General features: G+C 40.2%; 1 protein-coding gene across 1 annotated transcript in view; it reads right to left on the reverse strand.

Moving 5' to 3' along the window:
- The window catches only part of LOC121001206 (maternal DNA replication licensing factor mcm6), a 197291-nt gene that overhangs the window by 19575 nt on the left and 159460 nt on the right, over nucleotides 1-18256 (reverse strand). The window contains exons 8-14 of the mRNA XM_040432170.1: nucleotides 16259-16400; nucleotides 10625-10766; nucleotides 10340-10447; nucleotides 5447-5602; nucleotides 3266-3394; nucleotides 2059-2220; nucleotides 1778-1889 (exon numbers count right to left, since the gene is read on the reverse strand). Of these exons, the coding sequence (XP_040288104.1) occupies nucleotides 1778-1889; nucleotides 2059-2220; nucleotides 3266-3394; nucleotides 5447-5602; nucleotides 10340-10447; nucleotides 10625-10766; nucleotides 16259-16400 (951 nt within the window). The remainder of the gene's footprint in view (nucleotides 1-1777; nucleotides 1890-2058; nucleotides 2221-3265; nucleotides 3395-5446; nucleotides 5603-10339; nucleotides 10448-10624; nucleotides 10767-16258; nucleotides 16401-18256) is intronic.

An 18256-nucleotide genomic window follows, 5' to 3' on the forward strand; every position in this document is an offset into this window, starting at 1 on the left:
TTTGTGTACAAACATTCTTTCCTCCAGACGCAGAGGGTCTCCCCTCGTCACAGTCCTGGGGATAAATAGATGATGGAAGAGATCTCTGTACTGTCCCCTGATATATTTATACATAGTAATTAGATCTCCCCTCAGTCGTCTTTTTTTCTCAAGTGAATAACCCTAATGTTGATAATCTTTCAGGGAACTGTAGTTGCCCCATTCCAGTTATTACTTTAGTTTCCCTCCTCTAAACCCTCTCCAGCTCTGCTAGATCTGCCTTGTTCACAGGAGCCCAGAACTGTACACAGTACTCCATGTGTGGTCTGACTAGAGATTTGTAAAGTGGTAGGACTATGTTCTCATCACGGGCATCTATGCCCTTTTGATGCAACCCATTATCTTATTGGCCTTGGCAGCAGCTGCCCGACACTAGTTTTTACTGCTTAGTTTGCTGTTTATTAAAATTCCTAGGTCCTTTTCCATGTCAATGTAACCCAGTATTTTACCATTTAGTATGTATGGGTGATGTATTATTCCTTCCCCTGTGCATAACCTTACATTTGTCAGTGTTAAACCTCATCTGCCACTTCTCTGCACAAGCCTCTAATCTATCCAGATCCATCTGTAGCTGTAAATTGTCCTCTTCAGTGTTAATTACTTTACACAGTTTAGTGTCATCTGCAAAAATTTATATTTTACTGTGCAAGCCTTCTACAAGATCATTAATAAATATATTGGAGAGTAGGGCCCAATACTGACCCCTGAGGTACCCCACTAGTGACAGTGACCCAATCTGAGTGTGTACCATTAATAACCACCCTCAGTTTTCTATCATTGAGCCAGTTACTTACCCACATACAGATGTTTTCTCCCAGTCTGAGCATTCTCATTTTATGTGGTACAGTGTCAAATGCTTTGGAAAAGTCCAGATATACAACATCCATTGATTCACCACTATCAAGTCTAGAACTTACCTGCTCATAGAAACTAATTAAATTAGTTTGACATGACCGATCCCTCATGAAGCCATGCTGATATGATGTTACTTGCTTACTTTCATTGAGATCCTCTAGCATCTCTTAGAAAACCTTCAAATGGTTTACCCATGACAGATATTAAACTTACAGGCCTATAATTTCCGGGGTCTGTTTTTGCACCCTTTTTAAATATTGGCACCACATTTGCTATGTGCCAATCCTGTGGAACATTCCCTGTCAGTATAGAGTCTGTAAATATCATAAATAAGGGTCTGGCTATGACATTACTTAATTCTCTTAAGATATGGGGGTGTATGCCATCTGGTCCTGGCGATTTGTCCATTTTAATCTTTTTAAGACGCCGCTGTACTTCTTCCTGGGTCAGATAGGGCAGTGGAGAAAAAAATATTTCATAGCTTTGCTTTCTCCTTGTCGCTCTCTGTGACTCCCCCCTCTTTACTCTTTAAAGGGCCGACACCTTCAGATTTATACTTTTTACCATTTATATAAATTGAAGAACATGTTAGGGTTAGTTTTGCTCTCTTTGGCAATTAATCTCTCGGTCTCTAGTTTGGCGGCTTTTATTTGTTTTTTACATATACATTTATTGTCCTCCTCACACATCACTAATTCCAGATCCCCAGTTTTATTAGTCCTGAAGGGGTTAATTATTAGTTGAGCAGAAAATGTTGCCATTTACAAAAAAAAAAAAATATGCTAAAAACATTGATAATTTGACACCTTATTTATTCATATTTGTCTAAATAAATAGCTCTGTAAAAGGTGTGTGCCCATTTAATTTTGGAATATAAACATACCTTCGATGTTCTTCTCATCTTCACCTGGATTGAAGCTAACATCAGGTGTATCCACACGGATTATTGATTTGCTCAGCAGCCTGAAGGCTTCTTTCACATGCTTTGGGTGAACCTTAAGTGAATAGAAACATATTGAGCTGTTCGAACTTCTGGTCCCATGTCAATGAGAGAGGATACAGTATCTTATGAGCCAGACTATCTTACATTGTACTTTAGATAAAAATATGATGGTGGTGTATTATATACTGGGTTTTTATATTTCAGGCTCAGCAATACCTTACCTCATCTGAGCAGTGCATGCGAGCCATGCTTTCAGACAATCTGATCAAACTTTCAAGCTGTCTGACTGTAATTCTCCATGCAGATTTTGTCACTCCACTACAATCACGCTGTCTAAGGCGGCGGTATTGTTCCACAATGAACTCTTCTGCTTCCTTTATGATCTTTACATTGCAAAAAACACCACATTTCACATGAACAGGACTAAAATAATGTAACAAATAACAGCTTTCTATATATACAACAGATATATACAGTACATATATACACCCACACCAGAAAACCTCTGACACAACTATCCAAAATTACCAAAATCAAAGCAATAATCTAGAACATTAAAACTCCTAACAGGTGAAGTGAATAACATTGATAGCTTCCCTAGGGGTAGGAAATAGATAAGATAGTGGTCAGTTATCGAAAATGGATGTTTTTGAAGCAGGAACATTGGGCAAGGAAGGATGTGGGACTTAAACATGGGTCAAAATCTGATGGCTAGGTGACTGGGTCAGAACAGAAAAAAAATAAATTGAGGGTGTTCCTGGTATGCAGTAGTCCGTATATTTCATAACCGGGTCGATGGAAGAACAACAAATTGATGGGTGACCATATCAAGGTTGCACAAGGCTCAATTATGCACACCGAGAATGAAGGCTGGCCCAATCACTCAAGTGCTACAGGAGCATAAACTGCTGGAGAAATTATTCCTGCATATAATATAAATGTACCAGAACATGCAGTTGCAGTGTATGGTGGTCGCAGTGCCCACACAGATTGCTGCCCATCACAGAAGTAAAAACCCAGCATTGAAATATACAAAAAAAAACACAATATTACTACATATTTTGGGTCTGTATGACTCATACGCATAGCTAGGGGTTTTACTTACTTTCTAGAATCTAGAGGCCAGCTTGGGTCCCATAACTAGCCTTCATTAACCAGGAGTATTACTCCAAAATAACCAACCCCCCAGGATTTGTCAGCTGTGAACATCTGTCACATTATGCCCATCACTTACAGAGCATACAATCAGCAAGTGAGCATCAGAACTGGACCATAGAGCAATGCATCTACTTGGCCTGGTTTGAAGAATCAGTTTCTTGTATATTGTATAGGATGCCTGGGTGCATAATTATCTTATCTCATTATCCTGTATGCATTAAGAGACTTTTCAAGTATTGTTAAAGCGAAAAACAAATACTAATAACTCACTTTTGGCTGGAATTGACGGGCAAACAGCAAATACCTCTGAACGTCTTCAATTGAATACACTCTCTCTATAGACTCCTCATTTCTTGCATGTAAATCAACAATCCTTCGTGCTATAGCATAGTCTGTTACCTAAACATGAAACCCAAACAAACAATAGAAAAAAAATGGGATATCTAATGTATCCAGAATATTTTTTTTTGTCATTTACAGAAGAAAAGATGCTGAAACTACAAGCCTAGTTCTCCTCTTAGCTGAGAAGTGGAGATTATATTATCCCTTCTTGGCAATGCTTTGGGAATTAAATAACCTCTTCTCCAGGTTTATAGAATATACCTTTGGCAATACATTGTAGCTAATCCCCAGGACATGAGATATTTGTCCTGGAAATGTATCTGATATTATTCCTAGATCAGTCCATTATATGTACAGTCGTGGCCAAAAGTTTTGAGAATGACACAAATATTAGTTTTCACAAAGTTTGCTGCTAAACTGCTTTTAGATCTTTGTTTCAGTTGTTTCTGTGATGTAGTGAAATATAATTACACGCACTTCATACGTTTCAAAGGCTTTTATCGACAATTACATGACATTTATGCAAAGAGTCAGTATTTGCAGTGTTGGCCCTTCTTTTTCAGGACCTCTGCAATTCGACTGGGCATGCTCTCAATCAACTTCTGGGTCAATTCCTGACTGATAGCAACCCATTCTTTCATAATCACTTCTTGGAGTTTGTCAAAATTAGTGGGTTTTTGTTTGTCCACCCGCCTCTTGAGGATTGACCACAAGTTCTCAATGGGATTAAGATCTGGGGAATTTCCAGGCCATGGACCCAAAATGTCAACGTTTTGGTCCCCGAGCCACTTGGTTATCACTTTTGCCTTATGGCACAGTGCTCCATCGTGCTGGAAAATGCATTGCTCTTCACCAAACTGTTGTTGGATTGTTGGAAGAAGTTGCTGTTGGAGGGTGTTTTGGTACCATTCTTTATTCATGGCTGTGTTTTTGGGCAAAATTGTGAGTGAGCCCACTCCCTTGGATGAGAAGCAACCCCACACATGAATGGTCTCAGGATGCTTTATGGTTGGCATGACACAGGACTGATGGTAGCGCTCACCTTTTCTTCTCCGGACAAGCCTTTTTCCAGATGCCCCAAACAATCGGAAAGAGGCTTCATCGGAGAATATGACTTTGCCCCAGTCCTCAGCAGTCCATTCACCATACTTTCTGCAGAAGATCAATCTGTCCCTGATGTTTTTTTTGGGAGAGAATTGGCTTCTTTACTGGCCTTCTTGACACCAGGCCATCTTCCAAAAGTCTTCGCCTCACTGTGCGTGCAAATGCGCTCACACCTGCCTGCTGCCATTCCTGAGCAAGCTCTGCACTGGTGGCACTCCGATCCCGCAGCTGAATCCTCTTTAGGAGACGATCCTGGCGCTTGCTGGACTTTCTTGGACGCCCTGAAGCCTTTTTAACAAGAATTGAACCTCTTTCCTTGAAGTTCTTGATGATCCTATAAATTGTTGATTGAGGTGCAATCTTAGTAGCCACAATATCCTTGCCTGTGAAGCCATTTTTATGCAACGCAATGATGGCTACACGCGTTTCTTTGCAGGTCACCATGGTTAACAATGGAAGAACAATGATTTTAAGCATAACCCTCCTTTTAACATGTCAAGTCTGCCATTTTAACCCAATCAGCCTGACATAATGATCTCCAGCCTTGTGCTCGTCAACATTCTCACCTGAGTCTGATCACTCTTCATAACATTCTGGAGTATATGCAAATTGCTATTATAAAAACTTAAGCAGCAACTTTTCCAATTTTCAATATTTATGTAATTCTCAAAACTTTTGGCCACGACTGTACAGTACTTCACAGCAGTGTGTAACAAAATAGAATATACACTATATATAACAAGCATTATAATATGATTATTATATTTTTTTTTTGGTCTAATTACACTACCCAAGATATAATATCTGGGAGGAAAAGAAACAATCTAACTGCATTTTTTTTTTTATTATGCTATAATTTGAGACATTCTATCCCATCAAATACTAAATAGCTCTTTAAATATCACAAATGTACACAGTCAACTTTCCAATCTGGGGTTATCTGTTCTAAAGAATAGTCTGAAAATGTCAGATTTTTTTATTTTATTTTTGTTTTAAAGTATTTACCTCATTGCATTCATCCACTAGAATAAAGAAAAGGTCAAATCTGGACATTATTGGAGCTGAAAGATTTACATTGTGCTTCAGTGACTTTGATCGTTCATATCTTCCACCAACAGGATTTGCTGCTGCCAAGATGGATGTACGAGCATTTAATGTGGCCTTACAGAAAAACAAAAAAACAAAAAAACAAAACACAGTGGATAGTCAGTTTGGAATGGTTCTTTAACCATATTACATAGTGTCTAGGTCAACAACATAAAATTCATTTTATATGAACATATTCCAAAATTGCAAATACAATTTTAAATCAAGAATATTATGATCACAGAGAAAAGGGATGAGTAAATATCCAAAACAAAAACCACAACAGTAAGTTGGCTGTTTTATATATACTGGGACAATAAGCCTCAAAACATTCTAACACCACCAGAAATATACAAAATAAGACTACATTAACTTATTTAAATCAGATTCCCTTTCTTGAGTCATATATTGAAAGTGCTTTTCTAAGCGTTTCAGCCGTACTTTAAAGTCAACACCATGTCATTTTTAGGCCCAAACTTCGGTGCTGACCAGTTTTATAACATACTTTAAAAAATATATATTATGTTACAGAGCTCCAAATCCACCTCTTCCTTTCACACTGCCATAGAAGTGGAAAGAACCTACCAAGGAGGTACAGAGTGCAAAAATAATGCAGTATGCACCAACATGACTCAAAGAATGGAGGTCAGTATCCAGAGCTTTAATCATTCCATTTTCTACAAGTCTATATAAATTATAGTAAAAGGTACCATCTAGAGATAAGCGAATCAATTTTAAACTAAATCAATCAATTTGTTGTATTCAGTTTCTACCTAATCCTAAATCTTTGCAATTTGTTTCATAGAGATCATTCAAATGGCAACCACAATTTGACAGATCAAAAGACTGTAGAAAGCATCTGCCCAGGAGAATTTTTGGACTTTTTAATGGAAAGAAAAGCAAATAAATAAATAAACAAACAAACATCTGACAGTGTAGCCTGTCTAGACAGGCTTATTGTTACCACCCACCACCGCCCATTTACCCATAGCTATATCGTCTTGACATTACTAATGCTGCATACGCATTAAAGAGCTTGAGAGGGGTTGGATACAGTCCTAGGAGACCTGAGAGTGCCATATATGACTTTTCAGGGCAGCTGGGGCACATTCTATTCGGGTAGAAATTTATTCAGATCCAAATTGAATCTGAGGGCCAATACGCTCCTCTCTAGTGCCATCATATTCGTTAGCTGTGTACAAGTGCAGTGGCAATCATAATGGCTGACTTATTAAGTCATGAAGATGCATATTGTATGATTATTGCACTCTGTACCAACAAATGTTTTTGATATGATACAATTTTGACTGCAATTGATTTCAGTGGAGGTATAGGTCTACCAGTCATTTCCTTTTCATGAGAGCTGCAAGCAACCAGAACACTTGCAGAATTTTTCTCTATAGCTGGCTGTATGGAAGTCAATGTACTTGAGCTCTATGAAACCATTATAAGCAGAGATATTATAAAATGCACATAATTTTGGAACAGTTTAGAAAAAAAATGGGAGTTCAAAAAGTGTTCATAAAAATAAAAATTATTTCTGCATGTCTTGTTCCTTATGTAATGCCAGCATATTCTGCAGCATTGAACAGGGAATATCGGTTGCATCAGTTTCAATGAACACAAATTTCGTGGTTGTGGAATGCTGGCTTACAAAAATGAATTTCCACATGAGTGCATTGTATCTAACTTGAAAAATACACTGTTGGGGTCTGATCGATTTTTTTATATTATTCTGTCTGAACCGCACATCGAGTGTATTCCCCAATGCATACCTTTGTAAAAGGGAGAGGTTGGCTTTGACTGCAATTTTAAAGAGAACCTGTCACCACAAAATGAAGTGCAATCTGAAAGTACAATGTTACAGAGCAGGAGAAGCTGAGCAGATTGATGTATATTTGTGGGACAAGATTCAGTAAAACCCCTAATGTATTAATTTATAATCAGGTTTTTTTTTCCCCACTTCCTGTGAAAAGCTACAGGGGGTGATGTTATAATTCTACTCAGCTCCTCCTGCTCTATGATATGGTGCTTCCAGAATGCATTGCATTTTGTGGTGACAGGACTTCTTTAAAAAGGACTTGTACTGTTTTCTACTGAAGCCATCTTTATAGGAAACAGCAGACTTCATGTACAAAAAAAATATGCAGAGGCACTGACGAACTTTATGTCGGCATCTGCTGGGTCCATGGAAGACTACGGATATGTTTTATATATGTACTGTAAGCTTTCCCTGTGCATACACCAAGCATTTTCTTCACAAAAAGTGTGAACAGAACCTAAGAGAGGAAACATTGCAGTCTTTTATTTTAGTCTGACATCACATATGTCAATATACCCTGCATCCTGCTGTATTAGCTGTAACAGTAGCACCGTTATTAGAGCTGAGCGAGGTTTTGTAAAATTCAATTTGGCTGCTTCGCTGAATTTTACAAAAAAGATGAAATAAAAATCACAATATTACCCACCCCCCCTTTCCTCACCATTGTACCCCTCAGATGCCACCTTTATAGCTGATCACAGAATCTGATAGGAATACTAAAGTATTATAAAAATACAAAAAAAAAAAAAGATTCATTTGTTTGTGATGGGCCGCTGCCATCTTGCTTGAAGGTCTGGCGTGAAATCTAACACCGGCCGGCGTGGTGACATCATACGCTGGAAATTCAGCTACATTGAGAATAAAATTTATCCTGAAATTCGGATTGAAGTCCAGGAGGAGGCAGAGCTTTGTAGTGACATTGCTGTAAGAATCTGCTCTACAGTAGAGAGGAGATCATGTGTAGACAACAGAGAGACTACCGAGACTCTGCTAAGAGGAGAATCCAGATAAGGCTGTGGATAGAAGAGTCTATGACAAGACTGCTAGAACTGCTGGGACTTCTCACTAGTATGTGGCAGACTAAAGCTGAGGGCAGACTGTTGGTTGTCATGAATCGGAGACTCGGAAGAAGCCTCTGCGACATCAGGCATGACCGAAATACCAGAGACAAATGAAACACAGGAAACCCCAATGTACTGCTACCGAGCAGCAGGAAAAACTCACTGTGCCACCGACTAGCCATAATCCGGAGGGGCACAACTAAGTAACTACCTAGACTTCATTAGAGCCTCAGATGGTGAGGATAGACTAGCAGTCGGTAGTTGCCAGGTGCGACTCCAGAGCATAAACCAGCCAGTGGCAGCAGGAAACGGAAACTAGAAGGTACCTGCAGTACATTAAGCAGGCAAAGACAGCCAAGACAATTCAGAATACAGATAATAACATAACCCAGGCATAGCAAGAACAGAAACCAGACATCGACAGACATGGTATAAACAGACTGGACATTCCCCCTCTGGGGAACACCGGAATCCACTTCCACAAGCAGCAGCAGTGAGGCACTGCAAGACAGATATAACAGAACAGAACACTAGGAGCAGTGAGGACTGCCACAGACATGAGCAGAACAGGCAAGGAAAGACATGAACAGGAACAGACGCAGATATGCTCTTATAGGTGCACGGACGCAAATACAGATAGAGACAAGACCAGGCAAAACAAAAACATAGCAACCAAACGGAAACATCAATGCAGAACAAGGAATACCACACTGAAACATGGACAGACATTAACGGCAGCAGGGACCCCAAGGGTCAGTAGCAAGGGGCAAACACATCATAACCAGGAACAAAACAAAAGACTCCACGCTCACAGGCAGAATAGCCAGATAATGAGCGCACCTGCAAGGACACACCCACGGAACCTCAGAGGGTAGTTAACCCTTTCAGAACCAAACGGGAGGTACTACAAGCAGGTCAGAGAAAACAAGCAGCAGCACCAAAAACTGCAGTACCAGATGTTGCTAATGGCAACCATCCAGAAATACCCTCTGGGAGATCATACTGCCAAGAGGAGAGAAAAGTACATGGATTGTGCACACCACCGAACAGTCACCAGCACGCAGCGCTGAGCAACCAGCCTACACAGGCGGCAACCTGCAGCCAGCCGACACGGCAACACAGTCAGAGGGAAGCAACACGTAACATTGGTATTTGCAGATACTGGTATTGTGACATAGTATTGCCCATATACAATATACTAGCTTCATTGCAAATGAAAAGTTCTGCAAAACCTTCCACCAGCCTGGTTCCTGTGCTCATATTACACTGCTTGTGCCACCTATTTTTCCCTAATTTCCATTGAAAGTACAAACGTTGATTGATATATTTGAAGAGGCCCTGTCAGCATATTAAAAAATTTGAACAATTTACAGGCTTCCCTGATCATATTTTATCTGGCAGTACCCCCGCCTTCTTTAGATATATAGACCACTGAACTTATGGTGCCCAATATACAAATTTTAAATGCAACCCACAAATGTGGTAACTACTTTGCTTCTCGGTAAGGTGGAGGTTTCTTCCCCACTCTGACACAGTCTATTCAGTGTGATCACGCTGTCTGCTAACTTTACATGATCTTACTCAGATATGAGTGAGACATTGCCACTGCTACCACACAGAAAATAGTATACAGCGTTGTCTCGCAGATTTGCAGATCTTGCAAGATCGTGATGAGGCAGGATTCTAATCAAAGGGGGCATCTAATGTCCTCTTGCAGAGAAGTGAAATGATTGCTACCATTGTAGCTAACCAATTAAAATTTGCATATTGAGCATGAATGTGTGTGTGTGTGTGTGTGTTGGGAGTTTACAAGCAGATAAAATCATGCCATGCTAAATAAAGTTCTATTTAGCCCATATAAAAACTTTTTTTGGTATATGATGACAGGCCCTCTTTAAAAGAGTTTAATTAACCTACAAAATCTCCTACCTTCACCCCAGCTTTTGTGATTGATATGGTCTGTTGCTCCATAGCTTCATGTATAGCTACCTGATCCTTCAGATCCATTTTGTCAAACTCATCAATGCAACAAACACCCTGAACCGGACAAAAAGAAGACATCATAGAAATGTTACTGCAGTAATAAATTGCTCTTAAAAAGGTCCTTGCGAGAATGAACCAATACATTACAGATTGGATTGCCTTCACAATAAAATCATTGTATAGATTCAACTACATAGGAGCGCAGAGTTCTCTTTTGGATTAACCACATACATTATCTGCAAGCATCAATGCTCCAGCTTCAATGACAAATTCATGAGATTCTTCATCCTTTATAACAGCAGCAGTCAGACCAGCAGCACTGCTAGCTTTCCCACTGGTGTACACTGCTCGTGGACTAAACTCTTCCACATGCCTGCCGAAGAAATGAAAAATGGTAATGTTTGTGACATGCACTAACGTATTTTCTGCCAGAATTATGTATAGACAGTCCAGATTAAACATAAAAAAAAAAAATAATAATAAAACTTAATTACTAATTGAATTACCTTCAAGTTCCATTTCAGCAGGAGACAGACTATAATCCAAAGGGTTAAATGCAACCCAGGTCACTTTTCGGACCGAGGAAATCTGACAGTTTCAAAAATGCTGTAGATTGCCCTGCTAGAGAACCTGTCAGCTAGTTTTTGGGATCTAAACTGACAATAGTACCTTCAATTTGTTCATGTTGCTCAAGGTTTAATCCATAGCTTTTTCAAGTCAAAGAGGGCTGAGCTTTCCCCCTTGAAGTCAAGCATTTATTGCTGGAACCCCGCCAACTACACCTTGACTGACATCCCCCCATCATAGAAAACGCCATCCCCTTGCACATGTGCAGTTCTAACACATTTCTGGCATATGCCCAGTCACAACTCCTGGCTTCAATGTGCATGCGCCACATAACAGGAGAGTGTGTGTGCGTTGCTGGAGTAAATATAGCCATCCTCCTCTATATATACTTTATGGAGTATGTACATATAGTGACTGATTCGTGTTAGAAACATTCCCAAATAAACAATATCTGACATTAGGAGCTGCTGGATTTTTACAAAGTGAGGAAGTAACAATTTGTCCTATTGGCAAGTTTATTATGTTTGCAATTTATATTTATTTTATGTTATGTTTATTAATTAGGAATTTTGAACCTAAACAGTCACATTACATTAAAACATGTCTGAAGTTAATCTTGTTGGACCACAACTCAGGGAACACAATTTTTAACCCTTTAGTGACCTTTTTAGCCATAAGGACTAGCAACCATTAGCCTGTGTGTTCCAGCAGTCATAACTAATTTTTTCCTTAATTTTTAATTTTTTCTCTTTTTTTTTTTCTTTAATTTTGCAGGATTAGCTGTAGGTTTGTTAGGAACCATTTTGGGGTACATATAGTGTATTACATCTTAAAGCGAACCTTTCACCAGGATTTCACCTAATAAACTATTAACAGTACCTTATAGATTATGCTCATTCTGTTTAAATGCATTCTTGTCCCGCTTTCCTGGGATGTATATTGATGAAAAAAACGACTTATAAAGTCCTTGTCTCCAGCTCCTGCAGTCACGGTGGAAGTCAAGGTGGTAGCCCTTCCCTCACTCCGGGCTGTACCTCCCCTGCCCTAACCCCTCCTCTAACTAGTGAAACTGACACCCGGCTCAGTCGCCGGGACCGCGCTTGTACTGGCGGCGCATGCGCCGTTGGTCTCAGTAGCAGCGCGATCCCGTCTAGGCGCGGACTGAAGCGCGATCCTGTGAGTGAATTGCGCATGCGCCGTCCGTCCCCGATGCCTCCCTGTCTTCTATTCAGGCGCGCGCCTGAAGAACAGAAGACAGGGAGGCATCGGGGACGGACGGCGCATGCGCAATTCACTCACAGGATCGCGCTTCAGTCCGCGCCTAGACGGGATCGCGCTGCTACTGAGACCAACGGCGCATGCGCCGCCAGTACAAGCGCGGTCCCGGCGACTGAGCCGGGTGTTAGTTTCACTAGTTAGAGGAGGGGTTAGGGCAGGGGAGGTACAGCCCGGAGTGAGGGAAGGGCTACCCCCTTGACTTCCTCCGTGACTGCAGGAGCTGGAGACAAGGACTTTATAAGTCGTTTTTTTCATCAATATACATCCCAGGAAAGCGGGACAAGAATGCATTTAAACAGAATGAGCATAATCTATAAGGTACTGTTAATAGTTTATTAGGTGAAATCCTGGTGAAAGGTTCGCTTTAAATTAAGCAGGATTAAAAAAAAAGAAAATAATTTTTTACATTTTGTGGCATTTATTAGGTGGGTCACTACAGTGATATCTCCTTTAGCTACTCATATCTCTGGTTTGATAGCAGATCGATATATAGGCTTTGTCGGATGACAGGCCGAACTGGATGGACAAATGTCTTTTTTCGGCCTTATGTACTATGTTACTATGTATTGTTTGAAAGCTGGCATTCCAAGCTTCCAAAATCCGGATGCAGTGAATGCAGCTAAATGTAAAAGTAAAGGGAGGTTTTACAGTGTTAATTCCCAACTCTATTTCTAAGATTGTTAGAGCCGGCCAAGATGTCCAAATCTAACAGTCAAGCAGCAAGTGGAACATCCCCCGCTTTGGGGGAGCAGTCTCCAGTATAGACCTCTGCTTAAAGGGATGACTGATTCGTTCATCTCCATCAGTCACCTCTAGTAGTGATATGAGGGACACTAAGGCCCCTTTCACATGGGCGAGTTTTCCATGCTGGTGCAACGCGTGAGGTGAATGCATTGCACCCACACTGAATCCGGACCCATTCAGTTCTATGGGGCTGTGCACATAAGCAGTGATTTTCACGCATCACTTGCGCGTTGCGTGAAAATCGCAGCATTCTATAGATTGTGTGTTTTTCACGCAACGCAGGCCCCATAGAAGTGAATGGAACTGCGGATGCGGTGTGATTTTCACATGCATGGTTGCTAGGTGATGATCAGGATGGGGACCCGATCTTTATTATTTTCCCTTACAACATGGTTATAAAGGGAAAATAATAGCATTTTTAATACAGAATGCTAAGTAAATGAGGGATGGAGGGGTAAAAAAAATAAAAATACAAAATTTAACTCCCCTCATCCACTTGTTCACGCAGCCCGGCTTGTCTTCTTTCTTTCTTCTTCTTTGAGGACCTGGGAGAAAAGGACCTTTGGTGACGTCACTGCGCTCATCACATGGTCCATCACATGATCCATCACCATGGTGATGGACCATGTGATGAGTGCAGTGACGTCACCAAAAGGTCCTTTTCTCCCAAGTCCTCAAAGAAGAAGAAAGACGACAAGCCGGGCTGCACGAACAAGTGGATGAGGTGAGTTAAATTTTGTATTTTTTTTTTTTACCCCTCCATCCCTCATTTACTTAGCATTCTGTATTAATAATGCTATTATTTTCCCTTATAACCATGTTATAAAGTTAAATAATAAAATTTACACAACACCGATCCCAACCCCAAACTTCTGTGAAGAAGTCCGGGTTCGGGTCTGGGTACGAAACATGCCGAATTTTCTCACGCGAGTGCAAAACGCATTAAAATGCTTTGCACTCGTGCTGAAAAATTGCGCATTTTCCCGCAACGCACCCGCATCCTCACACGCGATGTGTGAAAGAAGCCTAACAGTTTAGCAAAATATTCAGGACAGCCTGTGGCTTCATCATCATGTTCAAAATGACAAGATCAATTTAAGTACCAAGCTAGTTAGCATCCTTAGGCGATTAAAAAACAAACAGACCTAAAATGTTGCAGTTTTCATTTCAGGAGCGCCTTTGGCACTGTTGAAACTACAACTCCTAGCATGTAGATTTGCTTGGTTGTTCTTGAAACTTCCACATGCGTTAATGGAGCATGCTTGGTGTTGCAGTAACAGAACGGTTGGAATGCCAGAGATTGCTAAACCCTCTTACACCACCCTGCACAATGACCTCAGCATAGGAGACACAGCATGCTTAGAAAACATTTTCATAGCAATCTCTCGAAGTCAGGGAACATGTACAGAATACAGGTTCTTATGTGGCTGCGGTAAAACATATCTCAGAATGCTGTTAGCTACTCAGGCAAGCAGGCAGCCCCGTAACCATATACAGGAAAGAACATAATCAGACACCAAAACAAAAATAAGTTTATGCCACCTAAAAGATTGTGCAGTTAAAACTTAAAAAAAAAAAAATCTAAATTCAAAAAAACACAAATGCATTGTCCTCTTTCCCCACGACCATTTGTCAAACAAGGCATAAAAAAAATTTGAAAGTATTTAAAACTTGATAAATGTTCTGCAAAGCATGCATACTTTATTTGTGTAAAATTCAAGAAAAAAAAATCCAATAATAAATATTTCCCTTTCAGTTTTGCCATATTTGGGGGTCAGTGCAAGGCTTTGTTTATGATTGCATTTTACTCATTTTTGGCTAAAAATCATTTTCAATTGGGCTTTATTAAAAATATTGAGCCAACTGTTTTTCTTAGGCTACTTTCACACCTGCGTTTGGTCCGTCTTGTATCCGCACCAATAATGCAAACGCTTGAATCCGTTAATAACGGATCCGTTTGCATTATTCATTGAAAAAAAAAGTTTACGTCAAAACGGATCCGTCTTAACTTACATTGAAAGTCAATGGGTGACAGATCAGTTTCCAATTACACCATATTGTTTCAGTGAAAAACGGATCCGTCCCCATTGACTTACATTGTAAGTCAGGACGGATCCGTTTGGCTCTGCATAGTCAGACGGTCACCATAATGCTGCAAGCTGCGTTTTAGTGACCGTCTAAAAAAAACGCAACGGAGACCAAACGCAGCCAAATTGATGCATTCTGAATGGATCCTTATGCATTCAGAATGCATTGGGGCTGAACTGATCCGCTTGTGAGAGCCCTGAAACGGATCTCACAAGCGGACCCAGAAACGCCAGTGTGAAAGTAGCCTAAAGGTGTCACTGGTACTTTCACTTTTGCTTTGTGCCAGTCATCTAATTACCCTCTTCTCTAAACTACTAAGAGGTCAAACACTTATTTAAGACACATTCTTATCAGTAAGATAAGAAATGTGCTATAATGAGTGTTTATAATGTCAGAGAGCAGAGATATGGAACCAGTCAGCTCCCCAACTGATGGAAAAGACAGAAAATCCACAGGCTGCTACTACAGAATTTCAGCTCTACAGAAAAAAAGGCTCCATATTTTAATAGAGACCAATATAATTTTTTTTAGCTCAAAATAAGTGTAATGCAGTAATAAAAAATAAAAAAAATGCCCCCAAGGTTTACATAGTTTTTAAATCCTTAAGAAGCTAACCAAATTTAAGCTTTTTTATTTTTTCCTCACCATCTTCCAAAAACTAAGACTTTTACTTTTTTGTTCATATAGCAAGATGAGGACTTATTTTTTGTGGGACAATTTGAAATTTTTTAATGGCAGCATTTAATTTACCATATCATGGTAAATAAAAGAAATCTTCAAACTTTTCTTTGAGGTGGAAATATGCATGTTGGATGTACAGATATGTCTGGGGTTGTAAAGCAGTGAAAAAAAAATGGCAAAAGTGTCAAAAAAATAAAAATTATTGTGTTTTCAAGGCTTTTAAAAATGCAGAAAAGAAGCCCTGTTTACAGGAGCCCTAAAATAGACTAATATAAAATATTTAATATGGGGAACAGTCTACCATAGTTAATATGTTAAAACATACGATTCCTCACTGCTTATCCGACCAGCAGACCAATCCAACTGTCACTCAAATCAGTTGGAAGGGATTGTGAAACAGCTCTGTGCAGAAAGCACTTCACAGTGAAGTTTTTCCCCCAGTGAACCTGTAGGAGCAAAATCTAGCAGAATAAAACTTCATTCAAAAATATAGTGTTAAATTCTTACTTTAGAAATTGGCTCTTAGATGTACTTGGATCTCCAACAATGCACACATTAATGTCGCCCCTCAGAGAAGTACCTTCCATAGTTTTTTTAGGTACACCTCCAAATAACATTAAAAGTACACCTCTCTTTATTTCATCATTTCCTAAGAAACCATAGCAAAGTCAAATTAAAGGCAGCCCATTAAAAAAAAAATACAAATTAGATGTCCTATGTAAAAAAAAAAAATAAATAAGTCGTCAATTCAACTCAAGTGTATCATAAGAACAAATGCCACAATGACGACTACAACAATATTACAAGTTAAAATAAAACTAACATGTGTAGCCTAATAACTAACATTATTAATCAAGCATTACTTTTAAAGGAAATATGTGAAACTGCAATTTATCAGATCCAACAACAACTTATAAGAGGGTTGAAACAAAGTGCAACCATGTATTCTGTGCATAAAGCACTGTTGCTGCGGGTTATGATTATCCATGCTGCCATATTTACTTCACAGAGGTGAAATGTTACATGACATCAGCTTTAGTATAGCTTTAAGTGTTTGCTATTTGCCAGGATTTTTCACCCAATAAGACCAAAAGTGGGGGGAAAATGCCCCTGCGTCTTATGTAGTGAATACTAATAAGCACTTCCATGATGGAAGCGCTCAATAGTACCAGAGGACCGGGAAGTGGTAAAGGCTCTGTACTCACAGCTTCCTGGTCCTCGGCTGTCGGCTGTGCAGTGGCTGCGCACAGCGTGAGGACGCTCCGTGACCTCACGCTGTGCGCAATGGTTCACAGCACAACCGATGGAAGGATGAAGAGGATCGCAATGTAGGGGAGGAGCAGCGGCATCCGTGAGCAGGAGAGGTAAGTGTGTTTTTTTTTTTGTGTTGTGTGACGGATGAGAGGCATGGCAATTGAAACATGACAATGGAAGCTGATATGGGGGCTGATAATGAGGGCTGAAATATGGCAATGGAGGCAGAAACATGGCCATGGGGACTGAAATATGGCAATAGGCGCTATTATGGGGGGTGAGATCTGGCAATGGTGGATCATGAGAGGCATGGGGCTATTATCTGAGGTCTGATTGGGGATCATGCACATTGGGGTCTGAGCTGAGGTCTGATTGGGAGTCTAATCGAGGTCTTATTGGGGTCTTACTAACATTGGGGGTCTGATTGGGGCTGTCATCTGAGGTCTGACTGGTGTCCTCCTCTAAAACCTTTTTGCGTCTTATGAGCCGGTGCGTCTTATAGGGCGAAAAATAAGGTACATGCCAGTATATCTCCCTGCAATTAGAAAACCTATCACCATGAAATGCTGTAGAATCTCAGATGCTGAGCAGATCAACATGTAGGTTTCTGGGAAAAGATTCAGCTAAAACTTGTAATTAATTTTAATCTCTGCTTTTTCTGAACCTAAAGGGGTTCTGCAGTTTTTTTAAACTGATGATTTATCCTCTGGATAGATCATCAGCATCTGATCCGCGGGGCTCTGACACCCGGGACCCCTGCCCATCAGCTGTTTGAGAAGTCAGCGGCACTGGCAGTAGCGCTGCGGCCTTCTCAGTGTTTATCGGAGGCCTAGTGATGTCACGACTAGTATCAATGGCCTGGGCAGGGCTAAGCTCCATTCAAGTGAACAGCGCTTAACCCCACTCAGGCCATTGATACTACACATCTATTATTTTTTTTCAGGGACACAGGATAAAAATTTGCCTCTTTAAGGACTGTCAAGAAATTTCTGGACGGTTGGCTGACCCATCAGTGACTGATAGCCATCTCTGTAATCGAATGACCAAGTTAGGGGGCACACCACATAATGAACGGAGTGCAAAAGGCGGTGTAAGGGAACATTGAACAATATTGACCCAAGAGAGAGTCGCTAGAACCACCTTATAAATGCACATCCGACAATAATACTGTATCAAAAATGTATAAAGTTTATTAGACACACCAACAGACACATTAAAAAATTGTATACAATTAAAACAAAGTGCGGTATA

This window comes from Bufo bufo, chromosome 5 (assembly GCF_905171765.1).
Source record: "Bufo bufo chromosome 5, aBufBuf1.1, whole genome shotgun sequence".
In the NCBI taxonomy this organism is placed as follows: Eukaryota; Metazoa; Chordata; class Amphibia; order Anura; family Bufonidae; genus Bufo; species Bufo bufo.